Source organism: Peromyscus leucopus, chromosome 6 (genome assembly GCF_004664715.2).
Source record: "Peromyscus leucopus breed LL Stock chromosome 6, UCI_PerLeu_2.1, whole genome shotgun sequence".
Classification (NCBI taxonomy): Eukaryota; Metazoa; Chordata; class Mammalia; order Rodentia; family Cricetidae; genus Peromyscus; species Peromyscus leucopus.
Genome location: NC_051068.1, coordinates 34,748,199 through 34,775,591, shown reverse-complemented (window position 1 = coordinate 34,775,591; position 27,393 = coordinate 34,748,199). Strand labels below are relative to the sequence as shown.

Genomic DNA, 27,393 nt, shown 5'->3' with positions numbered 1-27,393 from the left:
TCATGAAAGCCCTGCTACTTGTCACTGTTTTTTAAACAACAGAGCATAGACTGGCTGGACACTATGTACCAATCCATTTCAACAACTACTACATGTCCTTAGCCATAAGAAAAATGTCCCCATTAGTTCTGAGTTCCTGAAATACAAGCCCAATGAATAATTTGAGGCCCAGAAATTCAGAGACCATTTTATTCTCAAAGCACATTCATTAACCAATTTCAAATGAAATCTGTAAGTTAGTCAACTACAGGTTCAGAAATGATTACAACAGACTATAACTATAAAAAGCAAAATCAACCTTTAAAAATCAACAAAAATTAAAATAATCATGGAGTATTTTACTGTCTATTTGTAGCTTTAAAAAAATCAGCAAATGTCTTTCCTGCCTTCTGTGGAAGTGGGGACTACCCACTAAAGGATTCCATATTGTTTACCTTGATATGAACAGGTTCCTCCCTTTTAAATCACTTACTGGCTTTTAGTATAAACTCTAATGACTGAGTAAAAATCTACACTATCAATAAATGCAATGTTTATGTTTTATTTTCTGCAAATTTAGGAGAAATTTACAGATGCAGACATGGACAAGTGATTCCTTAAAGCCAATAACAACCATTTCAAATTTTAATAGAATATCAATCATACTTCAAAATTACCTAGTCTATACCACACCCCTCCCCACAAGGCTCGGGGAACATGGAGGAAGAGGAGGTGGCAAGGCTGTGAATGAATCAGACATCCAGGAATACTGGATGAACTGACATCTTCTGGATGTGACAGGACCCCATGTACCCCAAAACTGACAGCAGCTGAGGCCACCTCCACAAGACAAACTAGTCAACATCCCAGCATGGAATGGGCAGCGTCTCACAAGCCCTAGCAAGGAGCCATTGACAGTTATGGCTTCTGGGGAGGGAGAGTCAGTTTCTTTAGGGGTGTGGTCCCTGGAGATAAACCATGCTCCAGGGGAGTACCCCACACCCCATGAGCATGTGAGCAGCACAGACAGACTACTCATGGGTTATTTAAAACATAAGAGCATGAAGTTGGGAGGAGGGGTGAAGGGTGGACCTGGGAGGAGTTAGGGAGAGAATATAATCAAAACATATTTCATGCATGTACAAAATTCTCAAAGAATTAATGAAAATCACTCTATCGACAAATGACCTACTCTCAATCCTAAAGACAGGAAGAAGCATTTTCTTCAGTTTAAATCAAAAGGCCATTTTGGTTCCCAGTAGGTAGGAGATCTAGCAAATAAGAGATAACATTACAGAAGTCCATGACACTCTCATGGCCAGGCTCTTTCCTGCATAAGAAAGCCTTCTACAATGTTATCTGAGATCACTCTTTGATATCATGGTTTCATTTAGCTTATATGCTGAAAATTCTTTTGGGTATCTCAAAGATCCACAATTAGTGCAAAAAAGAGGAGTTTTTTTTTTTTTTTTTTAAGTCATTAAGTCATTCTTTCTCAGCATAAACAGAATTCATGTGGCTGTGAAATCCTATGTATAGGTTTCCTACTTTGCTTTCTGAAGGCTAGCACATATAAAAATAGATTGACATTAGGTTTAAGTTACATATATTATAAGCTTTATTTTAACTGCAAAAATAGTTTAGCCACATTTAAGGGAAAATAAATGTATTGAGACTATAAACTGCATATTTCTAGAACCAGATGTAAGAATACTGATTATTTTTCTTGTTAAGTGGATACATGGCCCAAACTTCCGACAGTCACTCTGTAGCAATGAACACACTGAAACCACTGGTCCTTGTGTGGAGAATCCACATCTGCTGTTCACATTCGTCCATCTGTAAGGCTTTGGTGTAGGTCACTCCCAGAACTCCGGTTATTTATCTTTCTTCTTTGCCCCTTTCTTCTTCTCCTCCTCCTCCTCTTCCTCCGTCTGCTTTTCCGTGTTTCTTCTCACGTCTGTGCTTGCTGCTCCTCCTCGGCCTTCCTTCTGCGAGCTGTCGATGATCTGATAGTCCTCCAGGAGAGTGTGTCCCGTCTGCTTGGCAGTCTTCTTCACGATGGCTTTGAGGCCGATGTTGTCGATATTGTAGGCAGTGAGGCCGACGTTGAGAGCGGAGTCCACTGCGTGGTGTGTAGCCTCTCCTGCATTGTGCCCGTACCTTAAAAAGGGTGAGAACGTAACAGTGTCATACACAGCAGTTCTGGAAACGTTCTTCTGAATCAGCGGTGACTGACTTCTGTGCCACCCTGAAAGCAAAGCTGAAGCTTAGGTTCCAATTTAGTTAATAAGTGAAGACATGGGAGAGAATAAAACTGTTACAAAGCTGCATCTCCCCTTTATCAAAAAAAAAGTGTGTGGAGATGAAAGACTAGCTAGAATGGTAATAAAAATGGTGAAAAAAAAAACCCTTAAATGTAAATTAAAAACAAACATTGTTAATCATTTGTTTAAATTTCCGCTTCACTTCTCAAAATAACAAATGTAGGTGCTCCTTAACCCACGAGCGTCTACAGGACCCCTAACCTCCGGCATCACAAATGCCCTCAAACCATGAGCAGCTATCACAGACGCTCCTCAACCCACAAGTGTTGAATTTCCTCTTAAGCAGTGATTCTGTGACACTCTCCTGGCACCCCACTCCACTGCCAACTCACTGGCCATCTTGCTGTCTTTAACACCCAGGAAATGCACAGAAGCCCTGACCTCCGCTGTCGGGTCTGTCCAGACTCGTCACGGCTCGATGCCTCCCCGGCCCTGAGCAGTCACTGCCTCCTCCTTAGACTCTAACCTGTTCAGACGGCCTTGGCCACGCCCCCCACTTCACTGACAACCAATTCTATCTTGACTGCCCTTTCTTCCTCCATAGCTCCCCATTTTCTACACCATAGAATGCATTAATGACAACTGTTTACATCTTCGTTTATCTCACTAAAATATAAAGCCCACTGCACAGGGAAATCTTTGCTTTGTTCACAAATGTACCCTGTGCTTCTGAGTGTCTGGCATCTAGTAAGTGTTTAATGAGGGAATGATATGATCATGTGTGGCATTGTCTCCCTCCTCTCTTTCTTCACTCTCCTCCTCTCCAGCCCTCCTTCCTGCACAGTCCAGGCTGACTGCAAGCTCAACCCTCTTGCCTCTGGCTTCCGCTGCTGGGATTACATGCAGGTAACCTGTCTCAGATTCTTCACCTAGCGTGGAACCGGTCACGGTACAGACAACTGTACACCCATGCTTATCACTGCTTTTTGTAGGAGTCAAGTGACAGAATCACCGAGGGGACCATTACTGGGTGAGTAGAGAAAGAAAACTGAATGGATAAAGAAAACTAATAAGCTATAAACACAATCCAGCTTAATTCATCAACAAGGAAGTGGAATGTTGCTGTTAGAAGTAAGGAGAGCCGTGTTCAGCGAGAGAAGGCACTCTCACGAAGTCCAATGCTGCTGAATTATTTCTCTTACACGTGGAATATGAGGTGGGTGAAGAATTAGAGAGTGAAAAATAGAGTCTATAGGGATATGGAAGAAGAAAAGGGGGACAGGAAGGGCAATATAGGGGTGCATTATATGCATGCATGGAAATGTTATAATGAAATTTACTGCTGTGCACAAAGAATATACAGCAATGGAAATGCATAGTAGAATACATGAGAAATTGTCAAAGCACACAAAAGTCCTTAGTATTGACAAACGACAGCAAGTCTTTAACACTGAGTCTCTGAGAAAGCACATCTGAATTATACAAGGATCTACAGCAGACCTCCCCACTGCTTATCTGACCCACACCCTGCCCTGAGGACAGGCTTTTAAGGCTTTGCTGACCCACAAAGGCCTGCCTGTATAACAACAGCCAAAGCCAAGGTTCGAATCTCCCTACACACGAAATCTCACGGAGAGGGCTGCAACCTCTGGACTTACTACATTTATTCGGGTATGTGACATAGTGTGTGAGGAGGTCAGGAGTCAGTGCTCTTCTTCCACTGTGCAGCACTGAGCTCAGGTGGCCAGGCTTGGCATGGAGGGCCAGCCCTGGACATTGTATATAAGCACAGATCTGCTTTTTGCTGTAAGGAATCTACTGCCAGCCTGCCTGACCAGAACAGGCTTGAGACTCCTTGGCTTTTCCAACTCAGTGCTGTAAGTCCACAGTCATCTTACCGTGGCCCGGATGGCTGCCCCAATTTTTCCTCAGCATGGAATTAGCAATTACAATCAATAGAACCCACAGCCAGCCAAAACCTATCTCTGAACCATCCTGGAATGGGGACTTTCTCGTTAGGCACAAGACAGAAAAGCTTCCTGTAACTGCTTTCTGCAACCCCTCAGCATTTTGAAGTATTGGCTGCCCTGTAAGAGACACCGCAGTCACGGAAACTCTCGGCAGATCCACCACTATGATTCAATGAAAGAATGAAGTGTGAGCGTCAGCATGGAAAAGTGACCATAACCCCCTGACAATGATAACCAGTAAATCCCTAAAGCCAAGTCTGAGAAGATACAAGGACAGAACATAACCTGGAGGATACTTCACAGCACTGTGGGGGCCACACAGAGATGATGCTGAGTTTACGATCCTGTTTTCAAGAATAGGAAAGTGTCCAAATGTATAAATGCCTAACTCTGAATAGCTGGAACACTCCACTCAGCAGTTTGACGCCTCTCATGGAACATGATATTTCTGTGTGTAAGGTACTTCTAAAAGCTACAGATTCCTTGATGTGTTGAATGAGTGTCTCAGTCTCTTGACTTTTTCTTCAGGCTTCAACAACTGCTCCAATGTGGAAAACTCACACTGAGCTGGGAGTCAGGAAACGACATCAGATACTACTGTGCAAGCAACTGGTCATAAGACTTTGGCCAACTCTCCCTGTCTCTGCTCTTCTAGCTCATAAAATATATATATACCTGAAATCACTTAGAAAATACTGAAGTACTGAGCCATAAACTTTATGTGGTTTTCATTTGCTGTGTTTACTTTTTAATATGTCCTCATTTATCGGCTTTAATATCCCTTACACACAATTCTCCGAATAGATGCCTATTCCTCTCTTCCTAGGTAATTAACCACTCAGCGCTTTACTGTATTTCAGCTCAAAATGTACTGCTCAAAACTCCTCAAAAGCGTGGATCTGGGTAAGAACATAAAGCTTGGTTTTTTTTTTTTTTTTTTTTTTTTGTTTTTTTTTTTTTTTTTTTTTTTTTTTTTTAGTAAATGAGAGCTTCAGTTACACTTTGAGGACAAACACCACAACTGAAGGACACTAATATGACTGTGAAGATGCTCTAAGTCAGAGTGTCTAATGGGCGATTTGAATCAGATCAGTGTGATCAGAACTGTTCAGATGTGTTCACTGATGCATTTGCCAATGTGTTCACTGATGTCTAGAGACAGAAGACTGCAGCGAGTCAAGATCTTACGGGTTAGTGCGGCAGCATGACATGTCACATCAATCAAGAGATATGCAACCTTCAATATTACGCTCAGAAATAGTGACCTAGAATATTTAAAGTGGAAACAAATCTTATTCACCTATTTATTAAAAGTAGGCGGCTGTGGTTAGTTTAGGAAGGCCATGTGGGTGAAGCTAAGTTTAAGTTCTTCATGAAAGCAATGGAGGGAAAAATAAGCAAAGGAATTGAAAGGCCAAATGCATGTTTCCACAAATCCCTCCGACTCCGAGTGCAGTGTGAGTACAAGGCAGGAAACAGGCTGTGTGTCAGACAAGAAGGGAAGGGTCTGTGTGAAGGTGGGACCACACAAGGTGGGGTCGGGATGTGCTGCCTCAAAGTCTACACTGGCATGTGACTGAGCCTGGAGAGTTAGACAGAAAATAGACAAGCCTTACTGGTGCAGAGGTAGGAGTGACATCCACAGGCACAGATGACTGTGCCTGATAGCTTTACGTCAACTTCACACAAGATAGAGAGATCTGAGGGGGAGGAACCTCAACTAAGAAAAGGCCTCCATAAAACGGGGCTGTGGGCAACCCTGCAGGGCATTTTCTTAATTAGTGATTGAGGGGCTGAGCAAACCATGAAGAGAAAGCCAGTAAGCAGCTCCCTTCCATGGCCTCTTCATCAGTTCCTGCCTCTAGGTTCCTGCTCTGTGTGAGTTCCTGTCCTGACTTCCTTCAGTGATGAACAGCGATATGGAAGTGTAAGTCAAATAAACCCTCCTGCCGCCCAACTTGCTTTTGGTCATGGTGCTTTTCCACAGCAAGAGAAATCCTAAGAAAATGACCCTATGCAGGAAACAATATGTATGTAATGAACACGGCCGGAAGACATCAAGCCTTGGGAGTGAGTGAGATCCCCACTGGGCGGCCTGCATGCAGACTGCTACTTACTGTTTTTAATAAGCATTGATTATTGCGACAAAACCAGGATAAGTCTGCAATTAGACGTACCCACAAAAAGTGCTCAGAAAATGAAACATCAACTTAGGTATGGGTCAAAATCAACAAAGCGAAAGTAAGCAGCATAAAGGAAAGGTCTTATACAGATGCGGGGCTGGATGAACCGAGTGGAAGAGCTCTGCCGGATGCTGCATTCATTCCCAGCACTAAACAAACAAAGGTCTAGATCTTAAAGGGCTATTTTTTGAGTGTCAAATAGGATATACGTCAGTAAAGTAATGGCTACCCACAACTTACACTGTCTTGTGTCCCTTATTGAGAGTGCAGAACATAACCTACGTAAGAGAAGCCACTCCTCTGCACCTGAACCTATCAGCATGGATCTAGAAGACCCAATCAACTCTGATTACTTTCAGAAAACTGACAAACTTGAACCTGTCACTAACAAAATGAAAAGTGATAGGGGGAATGAAAGGCCTGGAAATCATATTCAGAATTGTTCAAGAAACCAGAGTGCTCAGATAAAACAAGAGACAGGGAAACGGTGCTGCTTCAACATCTGTACAGATCTGTATGCAACAGAGGAGACCGACTATTCCTGCACAGAGGTCACATAGATCTGGTTTCAGAGACTACGGCATCTGTCATTGGAGATGACACCTCCGGAAATTTAAGGGGCATTTAAATCAAATCTTACTCTAAACAAGCCAATATAATCTAGTGCCATCTGGAGTAAATTGCTTCCAGTAAAACACTGTGCAGCTTATTTTTCCACATCTAGATAGAGATAAAATTCTGCCAGGAGAAAATACAAACAGACCTAACCTCTGCAGTGATATCATTCTCCGTAACAAGTCAGAGCAGAGCTAAGGCGCCTCTGCGGCTTTGGAAGCTAATCTGGGGTGAGGGGTATTTGGTGGTCGGGCAGCTGCTGCAGCTGAGTTCAGTAGGCTAAGTCGCTTATGCCTTTCCAGTATTCCTGTAGTGAAGACACTTGCCTAAACCTAAAAAACATGAGACCAAAGTATTAACATAAACGACAAGAAAGTCTACATATTCGCCTGAAAAGGTTCAGTGTCCCTACTCCCTCAGACCAACACCAGCAAACACCAGGAAAGGAAGTTCATACACAGTATTTGTTTTCCTCCCAGGCATAATGCATATGATGTAGGCAGACTTAAAAATTCGTGGGAGAGCAGCGTCTTCCAAAGGCAAGAGGACACAGCTTCTTCATTACACTAAAATCAGTAGAACACAAGTAAACACTCATTCTCCTTCCTACAGCGTCATAAATGTAAGGATACAGAAAGCATAGATTTAAATAAATAACTAAATTAAGTGAAGAAATTTACAAATAGCTCTTCTATTCTCCCACTCTATCACTGTTGCTGGCTGAACTGGTATGTTTTGTCAAAGATATTTTCTACTTCTGGGCCTCCACAGGTACAAAATCTGGAATACTGGGGCCAAATCCTTAATCTCCCATGGCCTCTCCCTGCTTCCCAAGATTCTAACTGCATAAATTAAATAACTGTTACAAAAAAATCACCCTTATGGTCACTAGTTCAATGCTGGGCAACTCTGCTTTATTTATTCACACCATGTCTCTTTGGAGAAAAGAATATAATAATACTAACATAGAGCATCACAGGCACGAATTCACTCAGGACCATTGTTAAAATACTGTGGGTCTGAACAAAAATGTCCCTCATAGGCTCATAGAGGGTGGTGCTATTGGGATGTGTGGTCTTATTGGAGGAAGATGTCAATGGGGAGGGGCTTTGGGGTTTCAGAAGCCCAAGCCAGGCCCAGTGTCGCTCTCTCTCCCTGCTGCGTGCTGGTCCAGATGTAGAACTCTCAGTTCCTTCTCCAGCACCGTGTCTGCCTGTGTGCTGCCATGCTTCCCCCCATGATGATAAACCTCTGAAACTATAAGCCAGCCCCAATAAAATGTTTTCCTTTGTAAAAGTTGCCATGGTCATAGTGCCTCTTCACAGTAACAGAAACCCTAAGACAAGTACCTTGTTCATCACACCCATCTCCGCACTAACGAGCCACAAATTTATGGAGAAAATTTAACAAGCACTTTCACTTTCCAATATCTGTGCTAAGAAATGGTAATAATTTACTCTGTATTTGTTTTCAGCTCTGAGTAAACCTGACACCCAAGCTGATTTGTCAAGTTGCTTTGAGTTAAAGGCATACCCCACACTGAAAGAACAATTTAGGATGAAAATTAAATTTAGTACTATCTAAGCTGAAAGCAAGCTAAATAAAGGTACACTGATGGTTCCAGAAGTCAGTCCAGAGCACAGAAGTTGTAGCAATGATCCACCAAGTGGGGAGGTGGCTCAGAACTGTTCCCCGAGTGTAAGCAGAGTGGGGAACCTGATGACAGACACTTGGTTTATACCACAGCTCACCACCTCGCTGGGAATGTAAACGCCAACAGCGCTTTAACTTTTAATGTTTTAGTTTCCTTCCAAAACTGTGATAGAAATTATATATATATATATATATATGTATGTATATATATATACATTTGATAATATACATATTATATATACATTTGATATTTTTATATATTTCTCATATATAAATATATATGAGAAACCCTGAATACAGTCCAAATACATTAAATATGAACTCAAATAGTGCCACTATTAATATTACATTTTTGCATGTGCATGTTGTATGCATGTTTGCATGTACATGCATGTGGAGGTCTGAAGCTTACCTGTTCCTTGATCACTCTCCACTTTAGAAATTAAGGCAGAGTCTCTCACTGAGCCCAGAGATCTCCAAGTCCATCTTGCAGGACTGCTTGTCCTGGGAATCCATCTCTGCAGTTCCCCTTCTAAGGGGCTGCCATGCCTGCCTGGCTTTATGTTGGTCTGGGGATCTGAACTCCAGGCACTGAGCCATCTCTCCAGCCCCACTGCTCCTTTTTTTCATGAACAGTAAGATCCAAACTTATGTGAAACTAAGCAAACAACTCAGACCCCACTAGATTTAGTTTTTAGACCCCAATTTCTCTGATTCAGACAGAAAGAGAACATGACCAAAGGTACACTTCATGCACGTGTGAAATGTCACACTGAAACCCGGGTTTGTACAGTACACACTGATTAAAAAAAAAACCTAAGTTCAAACAAAGAAGACACCCAAAAGCCAGCGTTTTAAATCTGTTCTTTAATAACACCACCAAAGTATGCTGCTCAAAGGTGTTTGGAAGCAGGTATCCTGCCACCTTTGGCCTAGTCTAAACTTTTAGTCTTTGTGTAGCTTGTTGGTGATACTTGTTCCTCCCACTGACTCAACTCCATATGCTCGACCTCACGACTGCTGACCGTAACAAAACCTAATGGCTGACACCAGAGTCCTGTGAGTGACTTCCCCTCTCAGTTTCTCTAAAGCAGCCAGCCTACTCCCACCCCACCCCAAAGCCAAAGGCTCACAGACCTTAGTAAGGTCACTGGCCCTCTTCCTTCACCTCTTTGGAATGCTGCCCTCCTGTTGCATGTGCTCTGGAAGAGGATCCTGCTACCCGCACACTGTGTCTGTCCTCTGGAAGAGGATCCTGCTGCCCGCACACTGTGGAGTCTGGAGTGAAAGGCTTCTGACTTCCTGTGCTTCATTGCATCCAGTCAAGAAACTGGACTGAGAGCTAAGGGGCTTCCTGTGACAAAGACACTTAGCTATGAGTTGGACACAGGCTTTAGGTCACTGCTAAGGTGAAGGGAAGTGAGTCTGAATAACCAGCAGGGCACACTGAAGTCAACTCTCTCCAGAGCCCTCAAACCAAAGACAAAAGAAGCCACACCACCAACATCAGATAAGCTGTACCAATCCATTTCTGTCCTACCTACTTAATGTATAAAGAGACGACATCTCTCTAGTCCAAGGTAAATGTGCAGTGGTAATCATAACTTAGTAGTCATGGTGCATGAATAAGCCAATGCTAATATGGGACCTCCAATCCAATCAAGCCTTTATTGTTCTCCTTCAGGCAAACACTACCATGAAAATTATGCAGTTAAAAATTAAACATTCTTTGCATTAATGAACATTTATAACAATTAGTGTAAATCAAAGCCACAGGAGTTCAATCAGCATACTAATATTTTCCTGATTTAGGAAACAGTGAGTGAAAAAATATGCTCATCAGAGAGTAATTACATAAATTTTAACCACCATGGATTGAGTTGATGATACAGGAGAATTATTTATTCTCTACAATGAAGCTGCACTTACTTGTATCTGACAGTTTGTACGGTTTCTGCAGACACATTGTTGACGATGCATTTAGCCGCACACTCCAAGCCCTGCCAGACAGTTGAAAATCCTGTAAATGTACATCAAAGTCAGTCTCACTCAAGGCATACAGCCTGCCCGAGTTTCTCAGGTAGCTCAGTGTCCTCCCAGAAACACAACAAAAATAAAAGAACAAAATAAACCCAGGGCCTTTTGTTACCTTGAACACTACTTGCTGCCACGACCATGGCCCCATCCAGAGTGGATTTCCCGTCTTTGTCTCTCTTGAGAGACTCCGGAACGAGTTTGCTTCCATGCTTCTTGACGTGTGGGGCGAGCTCTTTGCCAACGCAATTTGCTACCGTGCAGACGCCATCAACTGACAACCACAGAGAAAAGACTCAGGGAACCTGCTCTCTCGATTTTACCACCTGCGTCAAGCAAAGTTCTCCATCGCCATCCACAGCTGCTTTTCTCGTGACTGTCACTGTGTCTGTTAGCTGGGTTTGCTGTGTCTATGGAAACCCTGCCCCTTGGACAGACTTCTGTTAGAAAGAAAACCATCCACTTTAATTTTTCTGATTCAAGGAAGACTTAGTGTCAGAAAAGGTCATCTTACTGGATTTAACGGAAATCCACTGCAGATTGATACAGCTCTATTAAAAACAAATCTTGGGGCTGTGATTCTAGAGTGTCGCCTGGGGAGATGGACACAGAACCACTGCAGCTGGGCTGCGGGTTTAACTGTGGGGGAGGGGAGCTGCTTCATACTCTTTCTTCATACTCTTTCCTTGTGAGACCGAGCTGTGGGCAAACATTTAGCCTAGTGTGGAGCAACAAGCGCGTCTCCGTTATCCTGGAGGCCGCCCAGGCACTTACCCAGGAACTGGCTGACCTTGGCTGCCCCTCCAGTTGCCTGCTTCGCTATGTAGAGGCCCTTGGTGACAGCCGGACTCACTTCCACGGGTTTCTCCTCTGGTTGAATGCGCTCTCGGAGTTTAGAAGCACCTTTTTGGATTGCTTTGCCAGTAAATTCGGCACCTTTGACTAAACCCCAGCTCACCCAGGAAGCACCTTTTACAAGGGAAATTTAAAATTGCAGAGATTAGGACTAGTTATACCTTTAATTAAATCTTTAATAACATGAGCAGAAAAGATCCTAAATGGGCCATGAACATCCTAATTGCATATCTACAGTTTCTTACTGAAACAAATCTTTCTCTATTGAAAAAAATTTATTTTTATTTTATGTGTGTGAGTGTTTGCATGAATGTATGTGCATCACATGCATGCAGTACCCAAAGAGGCCAGAAGAGAGTGGAAGACTCCCTGGAACTGGAGTTATAGTGCTTGTGAGCCACCATGAGGGTGCTGGGAACTAAACCCAGGTCCTCTGCAAAGTGACCAGTGCTCTTAAACACTGCGCCATCTGTGTGGCCTGAATGAAGCCTTTCTAACTAAGCCTTTACTTAGGTCACACATCCTTCTGGACCAGAATCCTGCATTATTCTGAGCTGTATCACCATGTGCAGGAATCTGCTACTGATTACCCTTTTCTATTATCAGATCCTGATGATGAATTCTGAATTGGGGTCATTAAGGCAGCATCTGGTAGGAGGAATGAGGCACTCTTGTCCTTCCTACCTTAGTTTAGGCAACATTTTCCCCTGTGAAATCCTGAGAAAGACAATTAAAACCAGAAAGCAGAGAACCTGCTTTTTGAAGACTCTTGTTTGCTTTAGACTCACACATTAACTGGGCAGGGGATCCTGTTCTCTCCATTCTACACTCAGTTCAGCATGCTGCACCTAACAACAAAATCATGAACGCACTGACAGATGGAACAGCCTGGAGTGAAGCTGCCCCTGGTGCATGGCCCCACCCCTCACCTTTACTGCGCTTCCCACAGCCTGAACTAGAAAAGTGGTTGCCACAGAGATATCACGATTATCACGATATCAGAGCCTTGTAGGAGAGAAGAGAGGTCTTGAACTAGAGGGCAACGCAGGAAAGGAGCTGAAGAAATACAGAGAAGCAAGAGGAGCATCCTTCTCCTCTTCCAAGAGCTTGCAGTTTAATCTCGTTTACAACCAGCTCCAGAACAAAAGGCTCTTAAACACCACGTTCATTCTCTCCAGGTCTGCGGCAGTAAATGCTACCGGGTCACATGAAAACCACAGCCATTTGTTCAATGTATCAACAATTCAAAGTAGGGTATAGTAACTCATTAGGAAACTTTCTTTTTCTTATCTCACTCAACCCCCTCTCAATCTCTTACCCAAAGACCACACAGGAAGCAGTGCTGGCAGAGGACCAGCTACCACCCAGGTGAGGAGAGTCCCAGAAGAACAAAGGCCTGAGCATGTCCATGCTAAAACGGGGGTGGGGTGGGGTGGGGTGGGGTGGTAGTGCACCCAGCAGTTAAGAGAATGCTGCTCTTCTAAAAGACCTGAATTTGGTTCCTAGCACCCACGCCTGGCAACTGAAAACCACCTCTAACTAGCTCCAGGAGATCTGATGCCCTCTGGTATCAAGGATAGCCTCCAAGGATACTACACTCACATGCACACGCATCACACATATACACACAGCATACATATAAACAAAAATAAATCTTTAAAAAAATGTGTCTAGATTTCTTGACTTAGAGGTTAAAAAGTTTGGAAAAAAAATTTTTAAGCTGAATTTGAAGAACCAAGACTGAAAAAAATCACAAAATAAAAAGCAATACAACAAATGAGTCTATAATTAGGATTATATGAAACCATAAGAAACAAAAAGAAATATTCCTTTGTGATTATGAAAAATAAATGAAATTGAGATACATGAAAAGTCATTGCCCTAAGGGAAGCCAGACCTGGACACTCAAAGCCTTGTCACCAGGCAGGAACATGATACCGACACATAGGGTGAGCCCAGAGACACCAGAACCAATGATAACACGTGTTATACATTCATGGCAGCTCCTTGGAGCCTTTATGCACATGTGTGGTGATAAATATCGATTATTTCTAGTCACAGCTGCATAGTTTGCCCTCAGGAATGCTGACATAATAGACAGAAAAAAAAGATGAATGCGTGCTGAGTGAATGAAAGGCTGGTGGTAACTGACTTATCTAAATCAAACCTAACCACTACAGTTTCTGAACTGTTATTCAGTTTTACTGACATAAGGAAATCAACCACTTGTACTTGTACTAAAATAGAAAACCTAAACCATGGCTTCCTCCCCTGGCAGAAGGGAGCTTAAACCTGAGGGGAAACAGATCTGATTTCTAATACATTTTCAATTATTTTATCGTAAGAAATAATTTTAGAACACTGATGTTTCTATATTTGGGCTTTTGATATTCAATATCTACATGGGGGGTTAGTGGCACACGAGGGGCTACTGAGTCCCCAATCACATGTCATGTGTTTTCTCTTCTCATGTTTAATGCCCCCCCCCCAGTCTGTAAGTGGCCTATCTTAGCACTCCATCACCCTGAACCCCATCAAATGATTAGTTGCATGGATGCGGGACTGTTCTCTGTGATCTGAAGACTACCTGAGGTCAGGGTGCTGCTGGGAGGTACTGTGGACCTAACGACAGGACCTTAGGTCAAGCACTATTACCTCAAAGGGAAGGATGGGACCTCAGCCCCTGCTGCTGCTGCTCCCTGGCTTCTCCTCTACTCCAGTCCAGCAGTCTTAGAGAGGCACCCTCCCATGGACTGCCACCTCCTGAAACTTTCTGTCTTAATAAGGCGAGTGCCTCTGGTATTTTGCTATAGCAGCAGAAAGCGACTACACTTCTACAGATGAAGGGACAGTTTTTCACTCTCTTGGGAGGCGTCCGAGACTTTGCTGTTGTAACAAACACTGCAAAATTGTGGTTGATAAGCAGCAGAGATTCGCTTCTTGTGACTTGAGACTGGAAAGTTCAAGATTGGGGTGCTTTTGAGGCAGTCTAGAGGACACTGGAAGCAAGGCGACCTCCTGGGCCCCTTCACAAAGGTTCCCCCTCACAGCCCAGTCACTGCTCAAAGACCTCACCTTCTATTTTGTGACTTTGGGGTGGCACTTCAGCATGGGGATCTTAGAGGATACGAATCCCAGAATATGGCACTGGGGGAGGGGAGAGAGGATGAGAACTCAAGAAACAGGACCATGACGTATGCTCACATCTCTCTGATAGCTGGGGGAATCCCTATAAGAACACACACTTACATAGCAATGTGCGGCCTTCTCAGAAGCCCCACCCTTCTACCTGTCAGTATTTGTCAGTTATTTAACATAAACAAACCTATAAGCAACACTTTGTTCAAGGTTTGACTCCATGGGGGTTAATGAACAGCTCTGTGATACCTGACAGAATGTTGTGGGCCACTTTCTCACTCCATTCAGGTAGTTCTTTGGCTTTTTCTTCTGAACGTGGCTCACAGGGCACAATCTGACTCAAATTAACTTCTTCACTTGAAGTATCTTTAGTCTAAACAGCAAAAATGTTTCAAAATGCAAAGGTTAGTGAAGTACAAAGGAAGGGAATTGAAAGCATCATATAATGAACTGTCAACAAACACTAGCTGAGGTTAGTGAAAACATCCACCTTGTGAATAAAAAAGGGGACACCAGAATTGCCACACAACTGAAAGGTTCTGCTCTTCAACAAGTCTCACTGATGAGAGCTCCAACACAGCATCTACTAAAGCACACTCAAGCTAGCCTGTGCTCTTCTCCCACAGCTTATGACCCAAATCACATGGATGTCACCCTCAAAGGTGCAGGTATCTGCTACTGTCAGGTTAAAAGAGTAAATGACTCAGCCAGTAAAGAAGGACGTACCTAAGTAAACTGGTTCTGATAGAAGAAAAAGTTCAACTTGAAACCTGAATATCTGGAGACACAATGACCTACCATTCCACTTAAATGGAAACACCAGTACTTACAGACAACTGCAAAGATTTTGGCCAACACCTAAACTCAAAGCCAAGTTCACCCATTCTAAGAACACAGAAACAGTGACCTCAAAGTGTTATAAATAACTTGAAAAAAACAAGGTTTTCTGTGCCCAACAGATTACAAAGAACTTGGCTTAAAACATACAAATAAACAGAGGGTTATGGAATTTGTCACACACACACACACACACACACACACACACACACACACACACACACCCCAAACAAACAAAAAAGCAAAACAAAAAACTCCCAAAACAAAACAGTTCTTCTTTATGGGGGGCGGGGGAACTACCTGCCCGTAAAATCCAAAGAAAATCTGTATCACTAGGGCCAATGTCTCCAACATATAAAAACACCTGGAGACTGAGAAGGAAAAGATTAATGGCCCAATAGTAAAAGTGGGTGGCAAGGAACTGACAGTACACAGAGCACCCAACATCATCCCAAACAAAATGAACGTAAACTACAATATTCTAAAATACAATTTCTGGACTATCACATTGCCAAGACATAAATAAACAAACCTCTGACCACCCACTCTTGCCCAGGCCCCGAGGAAACAAGTGTATGGTTCCCCTCTCTGCATGGGATCTAGTGGGTGCCTGAGGTCACAGGCAGTGCTCAGCTCTGCAAATATTAGGAAATACTAGAACTAAGTTTTTCCATACATATGATACATAATGATTGTAATAAAATTTAACTAGAAATTATCAACAAGGAATAGCAGACAGAATAATTAAGAATGTTTTACAAGAGCAAAAGTAGAATGGTTTTTTCTTCTCCACAATTTCACAGACAATCATTATTTACTTATTATATTCTGGGGGACGGAGCACAAATCCAGAACAAGCTCTCAGCCAACACACACAAGGTCTCTCTTAAAGCGATGTGAGCACAAACGTTTGGTCACCCTGTTTGTGGCCGTGAGCAGCTTGTGACACGCTCGTGTGGTGTATGGCCGTCAGCTCGGCAGCATGGGCGCACACTTCCCACGGCCTTTTTAACTTGCCTTTTTCCCACGCTTTCCTTTATGGCGTGCATCCTTGCTGCCTTGGTCTAGTGAAGAACCTGAAGAACCCGAATGCCTGACATCGGTGCCAGAAGCTTCCTTCCGTGGCTCAGAGGGGTGACTTGCTCTCCCAGGGATTTGGAATTCATCTTCTCCTTCTGCTCTATTCCAGTTTGCCTGGAGCATAAAGGACTAGGCTTAGCTCAGCTGGCTTTTACAGGACACTTCCTCCAGGTACACCACACCATGTGCTGTGACACACATGTCCAAGTACCAGTGTCTGACTGGACAGACAGCTAACTGTTGCTATGTTTTCCTTTGTGTGTGTGTGTACACGTGTATGCCTAGCCGTGTGTCTAGCCATGTGTGCTCATGCCATGAAGCACATGTGACAGTCACGGGACAGTCTTGGGCGTCGGCCCTCACCCTCAAACCACTGTTGTTTGAGAGGGGGTCTCCTGAACGCTGTTTGGCCAGGCATGCCTTGGATTCCTGCAGCTCTTCCTGCCTCTACTCCCCTAGCTGGACAGGGCTGTGCTGCTGTGCCAGGATTACAGATGCCAGTGCCACTGTGTGCAGCTTTTAGCAGGTTTGGGGTCCACTCTCCTGATCGGCCTCCCAGGGCAGGTGCTCTGCCTCTGAGCCACAACCCTAGACCTCGCTTTCTTCTATCTAAACTTCCGTCTCACTTCCTTACCAAACCTTAAACCTCTTGAGTTCTCTGGGTTATGCAATATGGCTGACAGTGAAGTTCAAAAGAAAAGGTATAAAAGACAACCGTTAGCAGTTGTTCATGTAAGCGACCTTTAAATCGGTATTGCTGCTTTGGGATTTAATTAATGCAATGATAACTCCGAGGAGATACAGCAAGATGAGAATGTGTTCAAAGGCAAGGAATGAACAAAGCTTGTATATGACTGCACTGGACTGTTGGAAGGGCCAAGTGCCTGCATTTAATGCCACAGGCACTGTGGTGGTACAAACTCTGCTGAGTGAGCCAAATGCTCAAATGTAAAAATCAGAGCCAATACTTGTAATTTACTGTGATTCCACAACAGCACAGAAACAAAAAATAAAATAGAGCCAGAGTAAATTCATAGAGCAGCGTCCTGCGACCGAGTCCACTCAGTTTCCCTCCTAAAGCCTGACGGTGAAGGCCCACAGACCTGGGGGCACAGGTGTTCTGTTCTAGGCCTGTGAGCACCTACACATTACTGAGTGAGCATGGTGGTTACCCTTGTCAGCCTCACGGGATTTAAAACCACCATGGACACCAATCTCGAGGCACATCTGTGAGGCATGATGTGAGTTATGTTAGGGAAGCAGGAAGACCCACTCTAAATGTGGGCAGCAGCATCCCATGAGCTGGGGTCCTGACTGAATAAAAAGGACAGGGGCCTGAGCATCAGCATTCACCCCTCTCTGCCTCCTGACTGTAGATGCCTCAGGCTCCCGCTGCCCCAGGCTCCCGCTGCCCCAGGCTCCCGCTGCCCCAGGCTCCCGCTGCCTCAGGCTCCTGCTGCCGTGCACACCCCAGCCCCATGACAGGTCACACTCTCCAAGTGTGAGCCACAGTAAACTTCCCTTCCTCCAGCTGCGTCTGTCAGGTGTTCTGTTGCAGCAACAAGTAACTAATAGAGCAAGTGAGCAGTAACGCTGGGAGGTGGCCAGATCCACTCAACCATTTCCAACCTTCCCCAACGCCTCCCTGTGAACACAAGGCAGGGCCACACTACTCGGAGGTTATGTGTCACGGTAACACTAAGTTACTGCACACACATGCACGCGCACAAGCATACGCGCGCACACGCACATCTACACAGCTATATCCTTATATTCTCCTGTCCCTGCTCACGACACTGTTATTTAACACATTTTAACCCAAATACTTATGACTAAAGGGGAACAAAAGTGTACACTGCCATGCTGTCAACCAAATTTAGCTGCAAGTAACTGTCAATACTCAGTTTTCAAACACTTAAAGAAAAGGAAACTCCACCACACTTATTTAGCTCACTCCTTGGCTGACAGACAGACAGGGCAAACGGGCTAAATAAGGAGGCTTGCTGGTGGTTTTTATGGTTTGCATGGGAAGTATCCCCCAAAGGCTCCAGTGCTAAGGGCAAAGGCTGTGTCTGCAGTGGGTGGACCCTGGCACTCAGGGGGACTGGCCTGGGAGGGTGCTGACTTGAGTTGACAGAGTAATGTACTGACAGACAACGGGGCGGACTAGCGAGACCTGGTAGGAACTAGAAGGTAGGCCTAACTGGAGAAGAGGGCCTCTAGGGGATGTCCATTTGAAGGGTGACTCTAGTGCATGGCTTCTCCCTCTGTCTCTCTCTCTGCTTCATGGCTGACATGACGTGAGCAGTGTTCCTTTGCCACGCCTAGGAAGTCTAGAAGTATGATATCTAGAAGTATGGTGCCAGCAGCCATGGACTAAAAACCCCTTGGAAGCATGAATTGAATAAATACTTCTTCCTCTGGTGACAAATTTAATATGCACAGGGACCACATATCACTTTCTATTTGGCCTTCATTCACCACAAGGATAAAGAACATTGTATCCACCAAAATCTCTCTTGAAATACCATTCATACATCTAACATGTCCCAATCTACTAAAGCAGAATTATCTTCAGAATTTTACATCTTAGGCCAACCTCACTGTAAACAGTGATGAATAGGCACCATTCACTGGGCATGACCACCTGCTAGCTGTCCAGTGAGAGCTTTAGTTCCCACCACTGCCCAGTGAGGTGGACGTTATCACTGACCCCGTGTTAGAGTGAGAAAACCACAGGCAGAGCAGGCAGGCAGAGCAGCTGAGTGAACTGAACTCTAATGCCTACAATCTGAACAACCGATGACAGACAACTCTCATCTCTACGTCATGAGGAAGAAAAAAGATCTCCCTGAAGCTTATGGGTCTTTGAAAGCAGTGGTGCCCACGTTAGTCGGTTTCATCTAGGACCCGGGTTACCTGGAGCCGAAGGTCAGACATCTGCCTCAGCAGATCCTCAAACAGCTCCCTGTCATCTTCTGGGAGCTCAGATGACAGAACCACCCCCACAAAGCACCCCGCCGCTTGTAACATGGTGTCTGGAAACATGTAGGCTCCCACGGTGCACTTGAGAACTGGAGATCTATCGGGAACCAGAGGGTACAGCCAGTCACACACCTGAAAGTCAGAGAAACAGGCAATCAGCCAATGGCTCTCTGTGATATTGTGACATTAAAGGCAAACATGTCAGAGTTTGCTGCATTTTAAGGTTCTACAGACCCACCATCAGCAACCCCAACTTAAATAAACCATCTTTCCTGATCTTCCTGCACTAAAAACTGATGCAAACGCTCAGCAACATAGTCCTACAGCTTTTTTTTTTTTAAAAAAAAAAAAAAAAAAAAACGGGTTTTCTTCTCTATCTCAAAAGCCATCAATGTTTACTATAGAAAATTCAGGTAGAATAGAACAAAGCTAACTACAATGTTTTCTAAAATATGAAGTGATGCCAGGGAACTTGGAAACCATTTTTTAAAAAAGTAGTTACTTATTTAATATGTATTAGAAAATCTGCTTATTAAAAATAACCTTACTCTCATGTCCTAAATATGTTAATAATGATTTTTAGAGCATAGGAGATTTTTACCGATTTCTAATAGATAGCTGTGTTACTACCTGTTTTTTGTTGTTTTTTTTTTTTTAAGTATAAATACATTCAGTAGACATTGACTCTTCAGAACACTGCTACAAATAGCTAACATGTGACTGACAGCCGATTAATTAAACGTGGGGTGCAATTCTACTTTCTATTTAGGACCCAAACACAAGGGATGTAAAACGTTGAGAACCAAACTGAATCAAGACAAGACAAAGAGCTGGTGGAGTCTGAGCATCTTCTCAGCTGAGATCCGCAGCCAAAGGCCATCTTTCTAATGCTCTCTTCCTTCACCTCCTGGGCCACAGACCCGAGGGCTCTTAGGTCTATAGTGACTATGCAACACTGTTACCAGACCAGCAGAAACTCTCTGCAGCCCCTCCCTAACCTCAGTCATGAGCCTGCTCTCTCTAACCTCAGGCTTCCTCCTTAAGATAACTGAGTCATTCTTCTAGTCCAGTAATGAATCTTTGGACTGTGCCCCAAGAATCTGTTTTCCTCATCACTGATTAGTTTCCAACTGTTGCTAAATGACTTTCAAGTTGGCTTCCATAAGAACGAGGGCAAAGCAGCATTAGGAGCACAGACAGCCAGTGTCCAGCTACTTTCCTTATCTGACTCTGGGCACAGGCAATGGCTTTGTTTAAACAGTGATTTCTCTTCTGCACAAACCCACTGATGTACACTGTGCCCCAGTTTTCAAGAGTCCTTCTCCCAGCACCTACATGCAACCTTTCCACAGCAGATTGTTGCTGACTGTACCCGAGCAGACCCCACTCAGCCCACAGCAATGCCCCAACACACATTTTGCTTCACATTAGTCTTTACTCTTGGACCAACTGTATTCTGGTCAACCTCTCTGCAGTTCAGCCCTGTAGGCCAGAGCTTCTTAGCCTCAGCCTGACTGAGGTTTAGGGATGGATAATTTTCCTCTTGATGGGTTACTGTGTGGTCATTGAGCAATTTCTGTCTGCTCTAATACACCAGGACCACCACCCTTCAGCTGTAATGAAAACACTTTCAGGCACTGTCAAAAATGATCCCCCAAGGGGCAAAACTGGCCCTGACTGAGTGGTTCTAGGCCAGTTCAGACCTCCAGGGGGGGTCTTGGTAACATTTGTGGATATTCACAGGTACAAATTCTCATGATTCACATAAATTCCCTTTGAAATTTAAGTAACTACATTTCTTCTTCAGATAAAAAATAGCTCTCTTAGGTCCTAAAATCAATCACAAATAAAACCAAGACCAAATTTTCTAACATTGAAAACAGAAGAAATCCCAGCAAACACAAACATGGATGTGTGCAGAACTCAGGAGAATCGTTTTTCTTCTGTTCTTATCCTGGATGTGTTACAAACATCAACGAATGTAAACGAGGTGCTCTACCGTGTCCTGGCTTATGCTCGCACGTTGCTTCAAAGAGCTTACCTGGAGAAACCCAGGAGGGCGGTTCAGAACCGTATCCAGAGAATTGTCCAGGAACCTCACGATGCGCAGGTACCCAGGGTATGACGGAGCACTAACCTCTCCCGCCGGGTTCACAAAAAAGATCTGCACTCCATTTGGTATCAAAATCAGTTCGTCTGCGTCGAGCCCCAAGGTTTCGAGAGGGGGCGGCTGGGTATGGTTCCTGTAGAAGTCTTCTCCCACCGATGAAAACTCCCCCGAGTCTGTCCCATAGGAAACAGTGTAGTGACCCTCGGCAGCCTGGGGGGTGTAGGCTGGGGGCGCTTCCGCGGGGCAGCTGGGCGAAGGTGAGGGCCCGGCAGAAGGTCCAGCACCAGTGGCCCCTGCAGCAGAGGTGCCCCCGTCCACTTCAGCATGCTGGGGGGCTGAACTAACCAACTCTGGCTCTGGGAACTTCTTGCATGTGTCTTTAGGAGGGAACTCTGGGTATAACTTGGGCACGTCCTGAAGGTCATTCCGTAGAGATGTGGCAAGGCCCTTCTCTAGGATCTCTAGCCTGGTGCGGACGTTCTGAAGCGTTTCCTTCATTTTCTGCTGCATCTGTCGGGCAGACTCCCAGGCAGGGCCTGTGCACCTGGCTCTGCTGCCGCGATGCTGATGCCCCTAAGCAGGTGTCCTATTCCTTGCTTGTAGTAGTTCTTTGCTTCATCCTTCTGCCCTAACTCATCTGTGTTCAGTCCTTTATTAACAAACAAGAAGGCCTTCTCGTATGCTTCCTTGATGATCTTAATCTCAGCAGGTTCTCCATTTTGTGGCTCTCGCTCCATCTCTGCAAGACAAGAAACATCACCTGTCATTACCCAGCTAGCAGTTTGTGTATTTAGTCCTCTTTCCTACATGACTATACTTCAAGGACAGGGGCCTACCCCACTGATCTTTGTCCTGTTCACTACTGCATTCCCAACCCTTCAGAGAAAGCATTCAGTAAGTACTTGACAGTTGATAAATGAATGTTCTTGGTCCTAAAATACTGTAAAGGGGGCTGGAGAGGTGGGTCAGAGTTCAGCTCTGCTCCATGGGATCTCTTCCCAATAGACTAACCCCAGGGCTAGGGAGGTGGATCCCTGGGGCTCACTCAATACTTGGTCAGCTCCAGATCCTATCTCAAACAAAAGAAAAACAAGGTGATGGCTCCTGAAAAACACCACCACCCACAGCTCACCTCTAAGGGGGGATAAATCTGTAAGATAAAAAGATATGCATGTGCCCAAAAGGACACCTCCTCCAAAACTTAGCTTTTAGAAATCACACCTAAAATAGCTGGAAGGTAAACTCAATGGAGAGAGAAAAAGTTTATAAAAAGGGAGAAAATGCCCAGAACGGAGGGCAATGAAGTAACAGAATGAATGACAGGAGGTAAGAATAAAACAAGGACTTTGTCTAGAAGGCCCGGGATGAATGACAACATGCTCGAATGGTTAGTTCAGCCCCCAAGCATGCTGAAGCAGACCGGGACACACTCGGCTGGAGGGGCCACATGGGCCACAGATGCTTGCACACTGCATGCTCTCCTGTCTTCTCACTGGGCGAGTGGAATCCCAGGGCTGAAGATGGAATCCCCAGGGTGCTTCCAAAGTGACACATCAGACTGGAAGACATGTCAGAAAGCATTCAGGAAATAAAAACTGACAATGCCTGGTGTGTTTCTAAGTTTTAGGAGAGATTTCTACAACCCTGGGAGAATTCAAGATTTAATTAGTAAAAATGAAAAATCAGAGATTAAAAAACAAGATAATTATTAACACCAGATAAAGCATGCCAAACAAAACCTATAAAGTAATCAGGGCATATTCTATTTTTCTTGGTGTCACAACATTGAAAATAATGGATCTTGACGTTAGCAAAATGCTGCAGTAAACCTTACTGAGAGGACAGGAAGATGGGTGGATGGAAAGTCTGTGTGCCAGGATGAAGGAGCTAAAACCTCTTTAGTGGGACTTTAACCGCCATGCCCAAGACTAAAAACCAAAAAGTAGCAATGTTAGTATACTGTTGAGAGATACAGAAACAACAAGAAATAGGTCAGAAAAGCAATCTAAGCTGCCTTTGGAAAGAAGGAGAGAGGTTGGCTTACAAAGATATTTAATTCTTTATGTACATGGTAAAAGTTGAATTACTTACTTTACAAAATAAATACAAGCCTTGCAGCAGCCTTGTCCAGAAGGATTACACTGTGGGCCACAAAATTAATTTTTATTTTCCAGGAACCACTAACAAAGTAAAAGGAAACAGGTGAAATATAAATGATAGCTTTTATTTATCTAATACAACCAAAGTGTTATTCCAAACAGTATAAAAGTGATTTGTGGGCCGGGCGGTGGTGGCGCACGCCTTTAATCCCAGCACTCGGAGCAGAGCAGCGATCTCTGAGAGTTCGAGCCACCTGGCTACCAAGTGAGCTCAAGGAAAGGCGCAAAGCTACGCAGAGAAACCCTGTCTCAAAAAAAAAAAAGTGATTTGTGGAGTATCTGACTTTTTTGTGTCATGGCTTCCAGAGACAGCCTGGAAGTATTGTCTTCAGACAGTACTTCAAAGTGTATGTCCAGTCCAACACACCCCACAGCAAATGCTCAATGCCCTCATCTGCTGGGCACTGTGGATTCCTTACAGCTTCTCAGGACAGGAGAGCAATCAAGGGACATTAGAGTGTCTCCATGGCTGTCTACACAATGAAGGCACCACAGACTTTAGTCGTCAGGCTTCACAGACCTGAAAAACAGAGGCCAAAAGCTGGCCTGATCACAGCAACTTCATGGTGGTGGGCAGAACACTCTCCGCCCCCAGTTCAGAAAACACCACATACAAGTGGCCATATTTGCCCTCCCCGGTGTCAGGACTGAAATGAAGCCCGCCCTGTCGCTGGAACGCTACCCTGCATGTCATCACAATGCTGCACGCTTCCACAGATCCCAACCACTTTCTCCTCCAGAAGCCACAGCACAAACGTTCTATTGTTCGTTTTCCTTGGGGCGCAAGGAGGCATGGACTCAGAAGTGTGCAACCTTCTAACAGCATCATCTACACAGTGCTGGGCTGCATTCATGGCTGTCTGTCCCGGGCTGCGTGTGGTTTCTGGGCAGCAGGCTGGGCTCGTGTGCTTAGAATAAAACACTGAACCAGGCAGTGTCCAGTCATATTCCTGAGGGAAACTGTCTACTCCATGTCTTGAGAAGATTGAAAAGTTGTTATTGATTTCATAATAATTTTAATTCTCCAAGTGTGGAACTAGAAATGTCTTCGGAATGCCGAACCGAAGTACCAGTGCTTCATCAGCTTGATGGTCAAATCATCAAATCATGATGAACCAATACCTACTTGTAGATAACAATGGTGGACTTTTAACTTTTAAAATTTCTTATCTTTGAGCAAACAAATGTGTGTGTGAAATGTTGGCAGACACGTGCCCCAGGGCCTGGGGAGGTCAGAGGACAGTGTCGGGTGTGTGTCCTAGTCTTTCACCTTGTCGAAAACAGGGTCTCTTGCTTTTTCATTTTTTTCCCTGCCCCATAGAAGAGGCTGGCTTCTGGGGAGTCTCTTGTCTCTGCCTCCCCTCCCCCAGTAGGAGGGCTGAGACGAGAGTTTTACACAGGTTTGGGGGGATTTGAACTCAGGTCCTCAGGCTTAGCTCTGTACCCACCAAGCCACCTCTTCAGCCCTTTTAAACATTCTAATAAAAGCTTTAAGAGGCACCTACTTCAAACAGCCACATGTGTGTCTGTATGTGGTTCACTTTGTACCAGCAGAAGTCAAAATCTGATTCAAAATACTTGGAAACTCAGTTCCATTCCATGACAGAAAAGGTCGAAAACAGTGGTGTTTAAGGGAACGGCCAGCAAGAGAAGTTCTAATGCCAGCGTGCCCGGTGTGTTACTAAAAAGCGGGGAGTGGAACGGTTCATCAATTTATACACTGACAAATTACATGCAGACATTTACAGGGCACACAGTCATCGTGCAGTCTGACTTTTGAACCATTTTCATTTTTTAAAGACTTGTTTTTATTATTTTAATTACGCACATGTGGGGAGGGACAGGTATGTGCACCCGAGTGTCGGCATCCAGAGGCACTGGATCCCCTGAAGCTGGAGTTAGAGGCAGTTATACCACAGCTATGGGCCCTGGGCACTGAACCTGGGTGCTCTGCAAGCGAAGTACCTGTCACCTGCTGAGCCATGGCGCCAGCCCCATTGTTCTGTTGTTTTTTTTAATGAAATATGGAACAATGAAATAAAGCTAATTAACTTACTCCTCACCCCAGATATATGCCATTAAAAAAATGAAAACAGTTGAGACTCAGTCTCACTGATGTGCACGATATTTCATGACTCACTACAGTCAGTCGACTGTACTAAGATCCACAGACTACATCACATACTCCTATCCCGGTTGGGGAACGTGGCGGACTGATACTCTGGGTGGGTTTCTATTCGACTCCTGTACCATCCTACCCAATTCTGGCTTGCTAGGGAACTGTGCGGTTCAGAAAGCACTGCGCATGGGCAGCACACCACATTCCACATTAGTACAGGGGTTTCCTGTTCAAACAAGTGCTCCACAGCCATCATTCAAGACAATCGGGAAAGAGCAGGAAACAAGAGCAGTTCCCAGCCTCGGAACTAAGACCACTCCTCACTGCCCTATATTACTCGATCAATTGCTTCTGTAAATTTTTAAGACAGTTGCTAATTTCTTAGATATCCGAGGGTCATTTTTATCGAGATAAAAGTTACACAATAAAAATTAGAAGGCAAAACCGTTAAGTGTATAATACAACAAAGCAAACCTCGGGGATGATCAAGAAATACCACAACCACGGGAGTAACAGCGCCAGCCCTGCACTAACGCAATAATGCAGCGTCACAAACCCGTGTGCACTGACTGCCAGAGAAAAACTTTTTCCAGTTACGAAGTTAGGCCGCAGGGGTCCTCAGAGACGCTGGATGCCAGTAACCTGTGTATCCCAATGAGCAAAACCCCGCATCATTCATGTCCAGTGCTGTGGTTCCTGGAGCTACCTGCCCACCCTTGGGCAAGCTGTAGGCCCTGGGGATCGAGAAAGCCAGTGGGGTTTGGAGAGAGAGAACCGTGGAGGACTCACACTAGGGATGAGCAGGGATCAGGGATGGGAGGACTCGAACCAGGGATTCGCAGGAAGCAGGTATAGGAGGACTCACACGGAGAACACTCGAGGATCAGGAGTGGGAGGATCCACACCATGGATGAGAGGGGACTCTGAGACTGGAGAACCAGGACCGGGGGGGGGGGGGGAGATACGCTGGTACCAGGGATGGCAGGACCCGCAGCAGGGATGCGCGGCGTCCTGGGGCGGGGAGGATCTAGGACCTGAGCGCCGCTCCCGGGGCCAGCACTGTGGGAGGTGCGGGGAGGGCGAAGGCTCCTTCAGTACTAGCTGGAATACCCTCCGCAGGACTTCTGGAAACTTCTCGCCGGCGTGGCGCGGGCCGCGGCCCCCCAGAGCCTGCAGCGAAGGTATCCCCGGGCTAGTCCCGGCTCACAAAGCCCCGCGTGACGCCCTCGGTGTCCGGCCCCGCCCACGCGTCACCACACCCGCGCCGAGCTGAGCTTTTGCCCACTCTGACCTTCCAGAAGGCGCGCGGCAGGCCAGCGGTCCGCTCCGAGCCCGAGAGCCTACCGAGAGCGCGCGGGTTCTGGTCCGACACCCTCCGGCCTCCGCCAGGCCCAGGCCACGTCGGAGCG

General features: G+C 45.0%; 1 protein-coding gene across 1 annotated transcript; it reads right to left on the bottom strand.

The window, feature by feature from the left end:
- Window positions 1-175: 175 nt before the first annotated feature.
- Spart (spartin) lies at window positions 176-27,393 on the bottom strand. Its single transcript, XM_028873378.2, is given in 10 exon segments — window positions 176-2,142; window positions 10,597-10,687; window positions 10,817-10,975; window positions 11,476-11,670; window positions 14,944-15,067; window positions 16,549-16,725; window positions 19,531-19,728; window positions 21,638-22,254; window positions 22,257-22,445; window positions 27,329-27,393. Coding segments are annotated over 9 exon segments (2,034 nt in total). The 5' UTR covers window positions 22,444-22,445; window positions 27,329-27,393; the 3' UTR covers window positions 176-1,856.